Source organism: Aquarana catesbeiana, linkage group LG04, assembly GCF_042186555.1.
Source record: "Aquarana catesbeiana isolate 2022-GZ linkage group LG04, ASM4218655v1, whole genome shotgun sequence".
NCBI classification, from domain to species: Eukaryota; Metazoa; Chordata; class Amphibia; order Anura; family Ranidae; genus Aquarana; species Aquarana catesbeiana.
This window is the reverse complement of record NC_133327.1, coordinates 69,838,263-69,857,123: the sequence shown is the minus strand read 5'-3', so window position 1 is coordinate 69,857,123 and position 18,861 is coordinate 69,838,263. Positions and strand designations below refer to the sequence as shown.

Sequence of the window (18,861 nt, the reverse complement as noted above, 5' to 3'; positions counted from 1 at the left end):
GACAAATTATCATTCTTTGAAGAACAAACTGTTTTTCATTGTGTGTGCTTTTTGCATAGGAACTTTATATAGATAGGGACCGCTTAGCAGCAACTGTTGAGGCAAAAGAGCAGTTTAGTGCACTTAGTGCTCACAGCAAAGTGATGTAGCTGGAATTATGTTTGAGCTATGCACGGTGCAAAGTGGCCAGTGGAAAAATGTCCCTTGCATTGGTAGCCCTGTTTAGAGTGGATGCATACATTTGTAGCCAGTGGAAAGTTACCACATTACTCTGGTCCATTAAATTGGTGGTCAATGGAGAAGAGCCCCTTTACAGTGTTGGTCCATGGGAAAGCTTCCCTCTACATTTGGTCAGTGAAGAAGTGTACCTAATTCCATTTGTGGTCAAGGAAGAAGTATCCCCTTACAATGGTGAACTGTGGCACACTGCCCCCTTACGTTTCTTACTGGAGGAGTGCCTCCTGACATTACTGTCAGTGATGAAGTGCTCCCTTACATTGGTGGTCAGTGGCGTTTTGCCACCTTTCATTGGTGGATATTGTAGAGGTGCCCCTTTACATTGTTGGATTAGTGTAGTGTCCCATGCATGATAGCACCATATCCATGTAGGCAATGTCTGATGGAAGACCAGTTTTTCTATCGCTGCTTTTGCATCAGCTGGATGTCGACAGACCCAGAATTACCAAGCAGGAGAGAACGTGTTTAGGTACTTGGGTCTAGCAACGTTCATAGACAGACAGATATGAAATAAGCAGAAATGTAGATAGATAGATAGATAGATAGATAGATAGATAGATAGATAGATAGATAGATAGATAGATAGATAGATAGAGAGATAGAATCTCATTTTATTTGCACAGTATACTTTTATTGTTTGTTGTAGCTGATACAGCTTACAGTATAAAGCTTTTTAGATGAAAACTAAGTTCAGTTACATATGAAAGTAAATTTTAGCATATTCAGTAAGCTGTCACATCTGTCTGCCTTGCAAAGCTTTATCCTGAAAGAAGAAAAAAAAACTGAATGAAATTTTGAATTTGTGTTTTATTCCTCACGCTCAAAGAGAAAGAGATAGAGAGGTCTTTTGATTTATAATGAAATGTTTGATGGAGGTTTCTGACAAAGTTTACTTTACGAGCTCTTTTTATCCCACATCCACTTTTCTACCATCTCTGTACAGTTTTTAATTTATTTATTTTTGTTCTTGTTTCCCTATCCATTCATTAAGATTTATCATGTCTGTGTGTGAATAAAAGGAAGAGATCTTTCTTGGGAGAGATCTAAAAGTTTAGAAAATTCTCAAAATTTAGGTTCTGTTAACTCTTTTAGAGAGAACCTGTCATCTTGTACTTTAGATTTCTATATGAAATAAATATGGCATAATGGTTTATTCTGTAAACAGTGCAAGAAGCAAAACTCCAAGTCTCCAAGTGACTTTTCGAGTAACTTTAGAGCATTGAATAACTCCGATTGGATGCTGTGAATACTGCCCATTGTAATTAGTACTTAGCTAACTGCGCTGTGATTTTGAATACGTTGCACCTTTTTTTTAAATATGCACTGCCTTAAAAGGCTCATCCAAACAAGCATTCAGTGTGGTAAGCCATAGTAATCAGTCATGGTTTTCAGATTACTGTTATCAGACAAATAAAGAGGTGATTTATGATTATATTTTTGTAAAAACCCTTAAAACTAGTCTAGGAGTATCCTTGAGAAACTTTGTAGTTGATGAAAAATACCCAAACGTGACTCATAGGCTTGCTTTGTTTCAATATCCAAGATATTTATTTTGAGTGAGATTTTGAAAAGGAATGTCCAACAATCTCATATAGATGTGATGATTAAATGTCCAGCAAATTTTGGGCATAAAATAGCCTTAAAGAGATAGTTAAATTATGGAAAAACCAATGGGAAACTATTTTTGTTTTTTTACATAGGATGTAGCATGTATATGTCTACATTTAATATGTTCCATGATCATAGCAATTGCTGTAGATTGAAGGTTGTTCCCATGGCCATTGCCAGTGTCAGTGTCTCTCCCATTGCATCAATTTGGTGACATGGCATTGATAGATAGGAATATTTGAAGACAATTACCATGTACTAATGTTCTATTTGCATTGGTACATGTTAATTGTCAGTATCTGTCAGAAAAAGAGGGAGCAGCTGAACCAAAGTGATAGGTGTGCTAAAGGGAAGAGAAGCAGCAGTAAGACAGCCTTTGCTCCTGGCAGTGATTTTTTGATTCATACCGTTTTTTCCAGGTTGATGGTTTTCTGTCAATGTTTAGCACATTCGTTTTAAGAAGAAGAATTAGCCAGTGCTATGGGGGCTGATTTACCGAAGGCAACTAGGCTCTTCACTTTGCAAGGGGATTTTCCTTTAGCTTAGTGAATGAAGTGAAGCTGTGCTGACTTCTGTCTTCCAGTCATGTGCCATCACAAACCTTTTTTTCCTTGCACGTGATTGGTTATTTGCAAAGTGAATTTTCACCACATTAGGACAAGTGAAAATTCCCTTGCAAAGTGAACAGCAGTGAATTCCCTTTAAAAAATCAACCCCATAATATTTGCTGTGGTCTTCTTGGTACTGCCTATCTACTTATTTCTAAAGGTTTGGTATATTGTGAATCAATAAGACATGACAGAAGATGTGATGAAGTAGCAGAAGTGGTGTAGCCTCCCTGACGGTTTTCCGGAGTGTGGCTCGGGGTTAAATTTCAGCACCATTAGCGGTAACCCTGAGCCACACTCGGGATTGCATTGCAGGATCCTGGAAGAAGTTACTTACCTTGTCCCCAGGATCCTGCAATGTCCCCCCGCTGTGTCCGTGGGCTCTGTCCTCCGCCCCAATGTCCTGTGTGCTGGGCTCCATTCCCTGCGAGCATTGCGACGCACGGGGGCGGAGCCTGGTGGCAAATTAAAAAAAGTGAAAATTCATAACGCATACAGTACACTGTAATCTTACAGATTGCATTACTGTATGAAATCATTTCACATCCCTTTTGTTCCCAGTGCTTTGTCCAATGCCCTGCATGCAGTTTTATATGATATATACTGTTCTTTCTGCCTGGAAACTGGAGATTGTCCATAGCAACCAAAAAGTGTCCCTTTACGACAAAAGTGGTTTTAGACCAGCTAGAAAACAACTATAGTAAATTAGAACACTTGCAGAATTGAGCGATAGTGAATCCTGGGGAAATTTATTTTATTACTATTATATTATTATTTTTTATAATTATTTGTATTTATTTATTATATTATATTTTATGATTTTGTGTTTCAAACTTCATCATACCCGGGATATCTACTAGACTCTTGGTGGACAGATATAAGTGTGTTATTGCTAAGAATTTCAGGCCTACAATATAAAATGCCAAATTTCTATGCAAAATAATTGTACCGCTTTGAGACGCAAAAATCTGAAATAACCATACCGCCAGGGAGGTTAAAGGGTTGACACACTTGGCACACAGTAGAATAGGAGGTTGTCGTCTTTCCACAGCTTGTCTCTGCTAGTTTTGCCTTTGGATTGAATCTTCAAGCCTGATTTCTTTAAATTTTCCTTAAAAGTAAAATGCAAAAACAAATTAGTTGGTCAGTAACTACAATTTTTGTTCATTTCCTTATCTCTAGTTGTGCTTGATTAGCCACATTATATGAGTACTGGAATGTGGAACAGTTATGAATAGCTTACATCACTGATGTCTTTTCTTCTATATGCTGCTGGCAGCCATTTTGTGCAAACTTATACAAGCCAACTCTTTTAAACTTGCAGAGGCCAAAAATAAGAGAAAGGTAAAACTCACCTTATGATTATGTATGATATGTCCTTTAGGACATGATGTTTATGCTTCTAAAATCCATGGCCACTCTAGCAATGACAAGCTAAATTGCTCCAGAAGAAATGCAGAAAATATTTTTTTTTAAATTAAGTTCTTTTAATGGCCAGACAGGACGCAGACACATGTATTAAGGACTAAGAGCAACAGTATATTTAATTTACGAAAAAGCAAATTATAACTGGAATGAAGAGAAGTAGAATCCCTCGGCCCTCTTACTGTTTCCATAAAAAGTTTCTGCCTGTTCTCTCTTAGAAGATATTGCTCTGGGCTCAGTGTGAGGGATTTAGAAGCCAATGCAACTATGCCTCATAGGGCTTAAATTGTTTATAAATGTAATTTGAGATAACAAAGACACTTTCCACACTGGGCACATCGGCTGTGGGCTAGAACAAACCTGGTTGAAAGAGAATAAAAGAATTTAATTTTATAGATGGCTTGATGCCGCGGAATGTTGTGACACTACAGCAATAGCGGAATGGGATTTATCAGTTCAGTCAGTCAGTTAATTCTTGTTCTAACCTTCACTTATGCACCATCTACTCAAGAAAATAACAGTATTACAAAATCATGCTGAAAAGAGAGAGATGCTCTCTGTTTTTTTAAATAGCAATGATAGAAATAAAGTTCATAAGCCAGATTATTTCACAAAAAATAATTTATTTTGTCTCACATAAAGTACACCTGTCCTTGCCTCCAAAGTGCCTAGGGTAGATCAACCCCTGTGTCCCTTTGGGGTACCTTGGCTAAGACCACACTATTGACTTGAAATTAAGCCCTAGCCCTCCCAATGCTAAACTCCACCCATTACCCATCTTAAAAATGAACCCTTAACCTAAATGCCCTTACAACCTATCTGTTAAAACTAAAATACCCTGTAAACCCTTATCTTATCAACTTGTCAAATTCTTGACCTTAACCTGACCCTTTACTATAATAGGGTAATGGCTAAGACCACATTATTGACTTGACATTAAGCCCTGCCCCCAATGCTAAACCCCACACATTGCCTATCAAAATGGAGGCTCATGGGGAAGTAGAGTCTTTGCCATTTGACAGTTGAATAACATTGGGTAGGGCCCAGGATTCAAAGAGCTCCACGGGGATTGATTAGAAGATTACAACAGGTGCTACCATTTCGGTGGTGTTATCTTCTGCACATTTAAGGCTGCAATAGCGTTACTAGGCTTAGGTAGTAGGTACTAATCAGGGCAGCCATATTGTGGACTAAATAAAATTTGGAAATCATTGGGCAAAGGTCTTCAAGCCCAGTTTATTCGCTTATGTATTCCATTAAAGATCATGAAATATTCTTTGTTCAGCCAGGGTAATTACCCGAAATCTGTCTTTATGTTGATTTGCCATAGTATATCTGATAGCTGAGATTAAACTTACAATGGAAATTGTTATTGTGTAAGTTTTTGAGCAAAGGGAAGATACTTAGCAAAGCTTAGAGCAGTTAAAGTTCACTGGGTGAGGGTGTCACTTGCTCAGTGTTTATCCAAAGCATGAGCACAAGCAGGGATTGCTGTGCTTTGGTTTTTGGCATCAGCAGCCCGGCATTGATTAAGTTAAAATTATATTGGGTAACAAATTTACCCTGATCTTTTACCTATCCCTAACCTGACCTTAACACCTAATCCTGACCCTCACATGAAATGTCATATTTAACCAATAACATTAAACAACATTAACACTCATCCTTCACTCTAACCCAATTTTAAAAATGAACCCTTAACCTAAATGCCTACACAATCTATCTCTTAACTCTAAAATACCCCAATAACCCTTATCTCATGAACTTAATCCTTGATCCTCACCTGACCCTTCACTAACCCCATACACTAATATAACCCCTCCTTTCTTTATCAAAGCCCAGAAGTGATGGTGCCAAAATGGAACACTCTTACGCCAGTATAAAATAGTGCCAACACCAAAACACTGATATACTGGAGCTATATTAGGGAAATGGTGTGTAAAAATAGGTAGACTTACAAAAGTGTCTTTGCCCTCCTTACCTGTGCAGGCATATAGAACAGAATGGGTAAACTTATAACAGTAGTGGTAAAAGACAAAAAAAATTCTGTTTTGTCTGTTTGTTTTAGTCAATTAGCCAAAAAGCCAATAATTTAACATGAATATAATGACATTAACACCTCACCCAATTTTGGTTCATTAATGACAAAGCAGCGTAACAGTTTTCTATGGGCTAATGATATCATAAACGGAAAGGAAACCGTTTTTGTATAAGTAAGGCTGTGTGTCTTTGGGCTATGGGCTATGTCTATGGGAATTTAAAAACCACTTGAAGCAGTGGTCAAATTCAACTCAAAAAGAGATCAACTGAAATTGTTAATGAATTTTGAATGATCTCAGAAGCATTTCAAACTGATGTCAAACTAATGCACAAGCCCAAAGCCTGATGACGCAGGCTCTAATACTGTACACTAGATTGCAACTTGCCATTTTATTAGCAGTTAGTGGCATTTCATGGTACTAAGGAAACCATTTTTGTGGATAGATTCTAGATCCATAGGAATATGACCTATAAATCACCTTGGAGCCTAACCCTTTTAATACTCTTGAAAAACCATTAGTTATCACAAATTCTAAATTGATAGTGAATCATTCAATCCAGAGCTTCTAAGATGCTTCAATGTGTTGTCCTAACCTTGTGGAAAGATGTTTTTTTTTTCTTTTGCGCTATTAGCATGCTGGGGACTCTTCCTTTAGCTAAAGAAAAAAAGTAACCTCTAAAAGCTACTATACTTAAGAAATAATTGTATTATCTAGAGCTCAGCTGTTTACTTATGCAGATGAATCTTTCCGGATGAAGTTTAATGCAGATTTGAAGTGTTTTGTACAGGAATCCACTACCATAATAAGAATATAGCAGCTGATTCAGTAGTACCTACTTACAGAAAAGCACTTCTCAAATTCTGGTAATTAGCTGCTCTAATTAACTAGAACCAATTTAATGCTCAGATATTGTCTTTCCCAGGGCAGGCAGAGTGTTTCCCATGAAGTATACTTTCCCGTAGTTGCTTGCTGACTTCACAGCGGTTCTGACGAACTCTGCCCTCTTAAAAGCTAGACCCATCTCACAGAGGCCGAATAATGCATTTATCATTGCTGGAATAAAAGCAAGCAGACGTTTCAGGTTACAACAAAATCAAATACAAGGAGAATGATTATAATGTTTCCTGGATGCTCTGTTTAAAAAATAAAGATTATTGAGTTGACAGATGTTATCCGAAGACATGAGCTTTGCTTGCTGGGTATGAATTTTTCAATGGACTGCAGAGTGGAAAAACTAGGAAGTAATTTTATTAGATATCTCTGAATGTAATGGTCAATGTTAGGATTCATGCGTTAGATGGTTTAAAGCTGGACTCCAGGCAAACAGGTAAATGCACAGATAAAATACATACCAAAGCTTGAACATTTCTGTCATTTCCCTTTTACATAGCCCAGCCCTGTCTGACCAGGCAGGTAATTTACTTTCCTTTGCTGCAGTTAAGTAACATTTACCGGTTTTATCCTTTCCCAGTTTGTAACTGGACAGTAAAGGAGAAGCAGAAGGCTGATGAGCTCACCTCTCTGACACTCTGCTCTCTCCTGCTGTCAGCCTGTCCCTTGTTAGCACATAGGCTCCTTGTTCTGTTTCTCCTTCTGTCAACCTAATATTGATATGCAGAAGGCTGATACTGGGTCATGTTCAGGTCTTTATGCTGTATGTATTTAAAAAATGCATTTAATGACTCAATAATGAATGCAAAGCCACATTAATTTTTGTCTTTTATACCTACCTGGTATTCCGCTTTAAAGTGGAACTTCAGCCAAATGATTTTTTGTCCTTTAAGATTGTTTAGAGAAGGATTAGAACTTCTGTGAGACTTGCCCTCATCTCCTGTCCTGCCTTTTCATTTTAAGCAAACAGCCAATCCCAGCTAGCCTTGCTTTCATTAGCATTCTAAGAAATAATATGAAACAGCAAATAGGTAAAAAAGTGAGCAGGTCACATATTACTATAAATGTGACCTTAGTGAAATGGTACTTTAATTTTCTTTAATAGCTGATCCCCATACACATTGCTGGATTTTTTATATGAGGCCTTTTTTTTAATGTTGTGTTGCAGATGTCAGTATACTTTATGTAAGGATACATGAAGATGTATCATTCTACATCAGTGAAGAAGGTTACACAGGCTTTTCTAACCACTAGCTCAAATCTGAGTTGTGAGAGGGGGAAGCACCATTATGTGATGCTGGTAGAGAATCAACATAAGGGCTTCCATTAGATGTGACAACGATGAATTTGCTAAGCAGGTGCCATCTGTCATGTTAATGTGAATGCTGCCAATCCACCTACCTTGAGGGACATTGACCTGCATAATGTGTTTCATATAAATATCTCACTTGATTTCCATGATTGCCTGCATTTAGCAAAACATCTACATTTTTTAATTAATAATTTAAACCTTTGAACTTGTTTTTTCATTTAGGTTTAGATATTTTAGATTCTTGAATAGTCAACTTCCTCTTATAAAATGGTAATATTATCTGCAAAATAAAATTATAGGTGGATATAAATACTTGTTCTTCCCAGCAACTAAAGAGATTCTTCCAAAATAAGAGCCAAAAAACAGTTATCTGCTAAAAAAAACAGATGTAACCAACATTTTTTTTTCCAGTAAGTTATCATGCCAGTTGCAGTTTTCATTTTGGAACAAAATGGGGTTGATTTACTAAAGGGAAAAAGACTGTGCACTTTGCAAAGTGCAGTTGCCCTCTGCAAGAGCAGTTGCTCCAGAGCTTGGTAAATGAGCAGAAGCTTTGCTGACTTCCATCATCCAATCATGTGCAAGCAAAAATGCTGTTTTTTTAATTTTCCTTGCACGGGATTGGATACTCTTTGCAAAGTCAAGCCTTACCTCATTTACTAAGCTCTGGGGCAATTGCAGTCACAGAGGGCAACTGCACTCTGCACAGTCTATTTGCCTTTAGTAAATCAATCCCTGTGTTTTTTTGTTTTACTTGTCTTTATAGAACCACTAAACCCAAAACCTAAAATGTATTACATTGTATCTTACCAATCAAAAAATATGGTTGGCTGAATTAGTCCTCTTTTTTTTAGACTTTTTTTCCCTTTTTTTTTTACCTGGTGATCCAACCAGTAACACACTTCTAGTCCTCGGGTGACTGCACTGTGGATGGAGGAGAAACAAGGACAACAACATTGTTAATCTGGGGAGAGGATAGTCTTAGATATACTAGCAGATTTAGATGGACTTGATTAACTTTTTAAGTGGTTACAGCAACAGTTTTTTCCTTTTGGCATAAAGGTAGTAAATGGCTTGTCTCAACCCTTCAACTGACACTTTTGCTGGCCTTCTTGGTCTGTTAAAAAAAGTTGCAAAATAACAGTATCAATAGGTAAAAATGCAGGAAAAAGAGTGTAAAAAATAGAAAGCTGATACAGCACTACATCTAAGAATGGTAAGCTACAACATAACACATTTTTGGTTTTGGGTTTAACACCTTTTTAAAATGAAAAATCTGCAATATGTTAAAGAAATCCCATTAGCTAGAGAAATGCAAACTAAAAGAGGTATGGACTCTGGAGAGAGATATAATTTTGCCCCTGTACAAATCATTAGTAAGACCTCATCTGGAATATGCAGTTCAGTTTTGGGCACCAGTTCTCAAAAAGGATATCAGAGAACTGGAAAAAGTGCAGAGAAGGGCAACCAAACTGATCAGAGGGATGGAGGATCTCAGCTATGAGGGAAGACTAGAGGAACTGACTTTATTCTCTCTTGAGAAGAGGAGATTAATGGTGGATGTGATCAACATGTATAAATACATAAGTGGTCCCTATAGTGAACTTGGTGTTCAGTTATTCACTTTAAGGCCATCACAGAGGACAAGGTGGCACTCTTTACATCTAGAGGAAAAGAGATTTAACCTCCAAATACGCAAAGGCTTCCTCAAGAGCTGGTTCTGGCAGCTCAGTATATTGCTTTAGAAAAGGACTGGATTTTTTCCTAAATGCACATTATAGAACTTTAGGATACTAACATTTATAGGTAAAGTTGATCCAGGGAATATCCAATTGGCTCTTGAGGGATCAGGAAGGATCAGGAAGGAATCTGGAGCACATTGGATCATGCTTTATTGGGGGTTTATTTTGCCTTTTACTGGATCAACTATGGGTATATGATGTGTATATGGGGGTTTTGGATTTGTGTGTGTTCTGTTTTTGTTTTGTTTTTTCTCGGTTGAACTGGATGGTCTTGTGTCTTTTCCAACCAGATTAACTATGTAAGAAAAAAATAGGTTTGTAAGTGCACACATACAGAAACAGTAAGCTATCATTTTAGGGTAGGTTTAAGAAAACAGTATCTCCCCGTGGCATTACTAGATAGGAAGATTACTGTGTGTTTGGAATTCCCTAGTCTACCAGCTTCATTGTATGAATGTTTTCATGTTTTGCATATTGGTCAATTGTAATACAATTCTCTTTCATATCCTAGGTTTTAAATACTTTTTAGAGGCTCGTCAAAGTGTAACAACTTTAAATTGATGATGTGATTGATTCAGTGTAAAGAGCTGTGGTATATATAATTTTCAGTATATTCAGATTAGACTTTGAAAAACTAGATTATGTAGAACATTAACTAGCTGGGCTGTTGTCATAAATAGCAGAGGGTATTGCTGTGCAATAACCAACCACAAATCAGCTTCCTCAAGTGTAGATTGGTCAAACTAATAGAAGCTGAAATATGATTGATTGCTATTACCTGCCCGTCTTTCTTCTTTGCTCTGTGCTGTTAAATAAGGCTGAAATTATTCCATCAGGTGTGATGTCAATGGAGCTCATTCGAAAAAAGTGTCTCAAAACCATCTCAAGGTTGGTAGCCCTTTGCAGCCAAGCAGACTACTGCTTTATTTTTTACAGTATGGGCTAAAAAATTAAAGCAAGACTCTGACTGGCCACTTTGGGTGACACATATTTTGCCTTTCAGGCACTTTTTGAAATGAGGCCCACCGCTTTAAACGTCTCAGTGTTTTTTTTATATAAAGTTTGTTGAAAATAATATATATTTTTTTTTCAAAATAACATAATTCTTTTTTTCCCCCTATCTTTTTTTTTTTCTCCTCATGACCAAATTCTCTTACTATTTGTTTACTCTTTCAGGCGTGTCTGATGCTGACAGTCACACATAATGATCTGAGGCTTTAAAAAAGCTCACACGAGCACTAATTCACACTTCCCAATGCAGGCAATATCTTGATTCTGAAGTTATTTAGCACTTTACACAGGAAAACTCCTTAAGGATGGCTGCTGGCTTCGTGCGCAAGATCTGGAAGCCCCCCCCACCAACCTCCTTCCTTTACGCTCTAACCATTTTGTCTGTCTATCTTGTCTTGTATTCTGTTTTCAAAGCGATGTCACTGAGGTCTTCCTTTTAGTGCCTGAAGGGAACAATATATTTTTAGAACAAAACTCTCTTTTTTAACATATAACCTTGGAAAAAAGATCAAATAGCCTGATAAAAGAACAGTGCTTTTTATTTTTCTTCATGGTATATCAGAGCCTGTTTAAAGATCACAGGTCAAAGTGAGTTGATTTAAAAAAAAAAAAAAGAAGGAAAGCTGAAACTATATTACTTTCTCTCTATCTAAGGTAGAGCCCAGAGCGGCTAGGCTTCCTTCATGTGCCAGCCGGGGCCTAGAAACAGTCCCCTTGTAGTGCTTTGCTCGCAGTTTGATTGATTGGCTATCCTTTATGCTATCTTTATATTTCCCTCAGCGGTGTATTTTAGATATTTTTATATAGCTCTTTTCTTCTTTCAAACTCCTGGTAGGGCAAACTTTGCACAAGTAGGAAATAGCAGGAACTCAAGATGGAGGACAGGGAGCCAGAAAAAAAAAGAACAATGACAGTGACACGTAGCAATACAAATCATTATAGGTTGCCAAATATAAAACATATAGGTGTTTAATGTTATTTGGAAATGAATAAACTGAGATGCAATGGGCTTGTTCAATAAGCAGTGCAAGGAGAAATATACCTTAAAATGGAATTTTAGGCTACACCCAGCTATTCCTAATACCTATGCTGGCTAACCTGTGTAAGAAAGATGTCTATACTGACCCTCTCTGGTCCAGTCATGTGATCTCCTGTGTCAGCCAATGGCAGCTGCAGGGGAGAGCGCATTCAACAGCAACTGAGAATGCCTGAGAGCAGTGACCTCACCCATAGACTTTATGGCCCATTCCTTGTTAGCGTTCCCTCCTCTCCCCTTTGTGACCAGACCAGACCAGGCTTAAAATAGGTAAGTATATTCATTTTTCCTACAGAGGTTAGTCAGCATAGGCGTTATGGGAGGGGGGGATTTTTAAGATTAGTTAGGTGCAGCCTGGAATTTCACTTTAAAGGACAGGTCCACTTTATAAGCCACACCTCCCTACTTCCTACTTCCCTTCACTGCCCCCTAACCTATTCTAAGCTAAAGCCCCGAACCCAGGTAACTTTTTCTAAAAGAAATGGCTTTTTGTGATGTTTACAGTTTCTTTTTTTAAAGCTCTCTGAACGCCAGTCAAAGCCCCCGTTACTAAATGGTTAGCTTACAGTCCTGTTTACACCATGTGTTTACTTTGCTTCAACAATTATACCCCATGTCGCTTTAGTGGTGCTTCAAAGCATCTTCAAAACCTCCATAGAAGTCTATGACAAAGCTTGCTTGAAGCACCTGAAGCATTTGAAAGGCTTTAATTCCGCCTTTAGCTTTGTTTTGGAGAAATTGCAGGTATGAGATATCCACACACACAGGGCATCTGTCACGCTTCATTAAAGCTTCAAAAAAGCACCAAAAAAGCCTCCTCAAAGCACCAATGAAGCATCGCAGAAGCATAAAAAAATCAGGGCAGTTCCCGTCAAGATTACTGCATAGAAGCGGTAAAAACAGTGCGATTAGAAAACTAAAGTGAACCTGACCATTAAAGCCCAGTACCAAGCACAACTTTTTTTAATAGTCAAAAAAATTCCTCTCCCCACTCTGTACTTGAATCACTACCACCTGTGAACTAAATAAAATGAGATCGAATAACCTTTCAATTGCATCTCATAACATAACTTTTTGTAGGTTTAAATACACTTTAGAACAGTAAATATTCTAAATTGGGGAGGTTTCATCACTTCCTGTCCTTTTGACAGCAGCATGAGAAATTCGATGAAAGGGTGTCTTGGGACAAAGGAAGGGATGATAACCCAACAGAGTTTTTGACCCTTCCCCCTTCTACTTGGAAAAATGTTTTGATGCAGTCTGTGTCCACACTGGGAAGATTTCCCATGACTTCTTTTTCCGACAGGATGTAATGAGAAATCTCCCCAGTGAAAACATGGACCACAATTAAAAATCTGATAGAGGTTCAAATATTTCTCCTCTCCAAAAATGAAAACATAAAAAAAGGGAATAAATTTAGCTTTAAAACATAACAGTTTGAACTCACTTTAGTTTACTAATGCCGCATACATACAAGCGGACTTTTCGACCAGACCGAATCCGGCGGACAATCCGGCCGTGTGTGGGCTCCATCGGACCTGCAGCGGACTTTTTCGGTCGAAAAGCTGACGGACTTTAGATTTGGAACAAATTTGTCCGCCGGACTCGAGTCCGGTCGAAAAATCCGCTTGTCTGTATGCTAGTCTGAAGGACGAAAACTGACGCTAGGGCAGCTATTGGCTACTGGCTATCAACTTCCTTATTTTAGTCCGGTCGTACATCATCACGTATGAATCCATCAGACTTTGGTGTGATCGTGTGTAGGCAAGTTCGTTCGTTCGAAAGTCCGTCGGAAGTCCGTCAAAAGTCCGTCAAAAGCCCGTCGGAAAGACTGTCGGACCTTTGTTGCCGAAAAGTCCGCCCATGTGTACAGGGCATAACCGTTTGCTCTGAGCAGTGCACCCTGCATTTTGTTTCTTCCATTGTTTTATTGGACAAGCCTAGATGTTTTTTTCTCTGTTTTGATCAATAATACAGTGTTGTACTCATTAAGAAAGACTATTAGCAATATGCACAATGCAATAACCTATAGAAACCAATCAGAATTAATCCTTCTATATTCTGACTGCAGCAATTAGAAATCAGTTTAGCCATTGCATTTTGCATACCATTATTTTTCTTTGCTGCGCATTGATACACAGCTTTTTTTTTTTAAACAAATCAGATTTTTTTTTATACCTGGAAGATGGAATGTAATTGTATTTTAAGAATATTCTAGACACCGAATAGAAAAAAAAAAACTGTCAGGGGGTTTAACCATCCTTTACTATGTCCAAAATAAAAAAAATAGTTTTAATTAGATTTTAAGTTAACTTTTGAATAAAAACCCTCCTGCGATTTAATTCTTCCTTGGTATTTCCTAACATCCCTCAAAAGTTTATTTTAATTAATAACGCATGAATACCCCTGATGGACCAGAGCAAATTCAGTCAGTAAAAATGTTGCCATTACTTGGAATAACAAAGTAATTGTTAAATAGTTTTCTTTTCAGGACAAACAACACTTACTTTTGGTGATATTGTCTTGCAAAAAAACTATTTTATTTGCTATGCACACTATAGATACAAATTTGTAACACAACTAAAAAATATATTTTTTTCCAATATGTGTTAGTGTTAGTTTTAAAACAAATAGAGTTACTTTATATAAAATGTATACAGTACATTATTTTCTATAAATGATCACTAAAATTACAACTATCGTTCAAAGTATTGTGAAGGTTTTCACAAGTGAAGCAAAAGCTGTGTTTGTTGTTTTTTTGTAAATCATTTTTTTATTGTGATCCATAAACTATAAATATAAAAAAAAAAAAATGCTTAAATGTTAATCATTAACATCATAGAAATGCATTTTAAATATCATCAGAAAAATAATAGCATAAAGAGAGAAAGGGTATGTGGCAACTAACAATTAATAAAAGTTAAAATAGGAACTACTATTTTTATTTAAAAAAAAAAAAAAACTTTTTTTAACCTAAAGTTGCTTTTTCTAACATCACATGCAGACAAAAAGTCCTCCCTGTGATCGGCACTTGTATGAAATAGAATAAATACCATGCAACAATGTTGTTACATTGTATTTCCTAAATAAGCTTCTGAAGACTCTTCGGAATGCTGTTCAGAAGTTTTATTTTCACAGTAGCAGTTGCAGACACTGCTTTGATACAGAGCTGTTGTCAGCAAGAACAAGTTGTCGGGGAGCAGTGGCGTTGAGAGAACAGGGCATACAGCATGTGCCCAGATTACTTTGTTGACGTTTTAGGGTGTGCACTGTACACCCAAAGTCCTTAACTAGTTAAGTACTTCTGAGATAAAAAGGTATAAACATTTAGACATTGGGATTGATTAAACTGGAGAGTGCAAAACCTGGTGCGGCTGTGCATTGTAGCCAATCAGCTTCAAATTTCAGCTTGTTCAGTTAGGCTTTGAGAAAAAAAAAAACTGGAAGGTGATTGGCTACCATGCACAGCTGCACCAGATTTTGCACTCTCCAGTTTTTAGTAAATCAACCCAATGTTTAATAATTACATGAGCAGTGATGCAACCCCTGTTCCCAACTGGATATCAGCTGTTGTTATTAGGTTAGACACTATGGTTATAGCATAGTTCTAGGAAATACAATCTACTATAAATATATACTATAGAACTACGGAAAATGTGTACTCTTGCTTAAATCTCTTTTTTGTGACTGTATCACATTTTCCTTATTTTGTTACCATATAGTAAAGATTTTTTGATAGAACCATTCCCAAAACAGCAAGTACAATTTCACTAGATGTTTGGGAAAATGCAGCAAGGAAGATAAATGGCTTCTAGATGTACTAGGTCCATTTCTTCCATTTCTGTGTATATAGGCAAAATGCAGTAATGTAAATAGTTGCATACACCTGCTTGAAGACACGTGGAGCATAATTTCCATTTTACACAGCAAAATATGTACATATGCATGCTCTATTACTCTCTGTTAATATCTTGTTTAGTAAGTGCTATGTATTTTCATGTAAACAGGATGATTAAGAAGCTAAAAAAGGTGGAAAAAATGTAAACATGCTTCCAGCAAAATATTATGGCCTTTAAAAAAAAAATTGCTTACATTCCGCCACATGTTAATAAAAAAAATAGTATAGTTAAATGTTTTCTTTAAATACAAGTTTAAAACCTAGGATCTCAGTAGCTGCCAGACTAAAAGGGGTTGTCCACTCATCTCCGATTAATTACTTTTCTTTTATCAGCCAAAGAATCTCTTGAAAAACAGATACAAGTCAACTTTTTCCATACTGCTCATGTACTCCATGCAGCTTTTTTTGGGTTTTTTTTTGATTGGATAGTTCAGTTGACAGACTTCTGAGATAGTTAAATAGTTAACAGGCATTGATAATCCTGTAAGGTGGTAGATAAGTTCTACAATTATATTGTAGAAGCAGTTGTCAAGGGATGACTTGCACCCTTTTCAAAAAAGGTAGCCCATTTTTATGCATTGAAACTAATAAAGAATACAAATGAAAAAAAATAAAATAAAATAAACCAATAACTAAAACAGAAAAGTTATTTAAGTGTCGCTTAACTTTTCATTACTTGTTACAAATGCATATTCAGACACATCAACAATCTGCTTCAGCTGAGCAATTTTAAAGCCTTTCTTACACACAGTAATTAATGATCTCATTAAAATGTATTGTTTCCCTTTGAAAACTAACATTGTATCCATTTTCATTAACGTTGCCTCATCTTCCTTGCGTTTGCAACCTTTTATGCATGAGAATGCAAATAATCACAGCAATAAAACCTTTTGTTTGTTTGGGTTTTATTTATTTATTTTCTATTCCATTGTATGAATTTAAAGACCATTTTCTTCCAGATCCAGGAAAAGATGAGTTATTTTAGTATGACAGACAAAATGCTTTATGCCTAGAAAGCTAATGAAAAGTATTGTTGGGTTCTGATTTACCAAATGACCCGTGTCCATTCTAAGAATGTTGTTGTATTTGCCAGGTCGTCGCGGGAGCAGGTTAAGAATGGAGAGAAACTGGAGCTGACTATGTCCAATATCAATGCTGAAGTCTTGGAACTGTTGCTGGAATTTGTCTATACAGGTTCCCTGATCATAGATTCAGCCAATGCCAAAATTCTCCTTGAGGCAGCCAGCAAGTTTCAGTTCCACACCTTCTGTAAAGTCTGCGTATCCTTCTTAGGTAGGAGGCACGTTTTGAAAATACACATTAGCAAAGACCTGGGCTTGTACTAGAGCAGGGGCAGGTCTAGGTCATATTTCCATATTATAACATTAGATTTAAATACAAATTGCCCAAAGTGCACTCGGTATTGTCCTAGACACGAATATCTAACATGCCATACCATTGGTGTACTATATGGCCAAAACTGTGTGGAAACCCCTCCAAATTATTCAGTTTTTTATAGGGCATTGTCAATGCCTCAACATAAAAAGACATTTTTTTGTGTGTTACCAACCTTGTGACAACAGTGTGGGGATTGCCTGTTCTACCATGACCTTGTCCTTGTGCATAAGTCCAAAGACATGGTTTGATGAATTTGGTGTGGAAGAACTCAAGTGGCCTACACAGAACCCTGAGCCCTCAACCTTACTGAGCACCTTAGGGATGAATTGGAATACTGATTGTGATACGGATCTTCTCATCCAACATTAGTACCTGACCACATAAATGCTGTTTTGGCTGAATTGGCACAAATTCCCTCAGACAAGTTCAAAAATCTTGTGGAAAGCCTTCCCAGAAGAGCAGTGGCTGTTGTAGCCACAAAGGAATGTCAAAGATTTTGGAATGAGATGTCTAACAGGTTTATATAGGTGTGATTGTCAGGTGTCCACAAAGTTTTGGCCATATAATGTAAAATGAAAGTCAGATAGATAGTATATAGTATATATAGATATACAGTATCTCACAAAAATGAGTACACCCCTCACATTTTTGTAAATGAAGAAATTACACTTTGCTACAATGTAGTGAGTGTACAGCTTGTATAACAGTGTAAATTTGCTGTCTCCTCAAAATAACTCAACACACAGTCATTAATGTCTAAACCGCTGGCAACACAAGTGAGTACACCCCTAAGTGAAAATGTCCAAATTAGGCTCAAAGTGTCAATATTTTGTGTGGCCACCATTATTTTCCAGCACTGCCTTAACCCTCTTAGGCATGGAGTTCACCAGAGCTTCATAGGTTGGCACTGGCGTTTAGGCCTGGAGACATGCTTGATCTTTACCCTCAGCTTCTTTAGCAAGGCAGTGGTCATCTTGGAAGTGTGTTTGGGGTCATTATCATGTTGAAAATGCTTCAGTATGTCACAGTACATGTTGGCATTCATGGTTCCCTCAATTAACTGTAGCTCCCCAGTGCCGGCAGCACTCATGCAGCCCCAGATCATGACACTCACACCACCATGCTTGACTATAGGCAAGACACACTTGTCTTTGTACTCCTCACCTGGTTGCTGCCACACACGCTTGACACCATCTGAACCAAATAAGTTTATCTTGGTCTCATCAGACCACAGGACATGGTTCCAGTAATTAATGTCCTTAGTCTGCTTGTCTTCAGCAAACTGTTTGCAGGCTTTCTTGTGCATCACCTTTAGAAGAGACTTCTTTCTGGGACGACAGCCATGCAGACCAATTTGATGCAGTGTGCGGCGTATGGTCTGAGCACTGACAGGCTGACCCCCCACCCCTCCAACCTCTGCAGCAATGCTGGCAGCACTCATACGTCTATTTCCCAAAGACAACCTCTGGATATGATGCTGAGCACATGCACTCAACTTCTTTGGTTGACCATAGCGAGGCCTTTTCTGAGTGGAACATGTCCTGTTAAACCACTGTATTGTCTTAGCCACCGTGCTGCAGCTCAGTTTCAGGGTCTTGGCAATCTCCTTATAGCCTAGGCCATCTTTATGTAGAGCAACAATTCTTTATTTCA

At 37.5% G+C, this 18,861-nt stretch overlaps 1 protein-coding gene across 1 annotated transcript in view; it reads left to right on the top strand.

Annotated features, from left to right (window-relative positions):
- The window catches only part of KLHL29 (kelch like family member 29), a 1,311,461-nt gene that overhangs the window by 1,034,562 nt on the left and 258,038 nt on the right, over positions 1-18,861 (top strand). Inside the window, exon 9 of the mRNA XM_073625329.1 lies at positions 16,904-17,103. Coding sequence (XP_073481430.1) covers positions 16,904-17,103 — 200 coding nt within the window. The remainder of the gene's footprint in view (positions 1-16,903; positions 17,104-18,861) is intronic.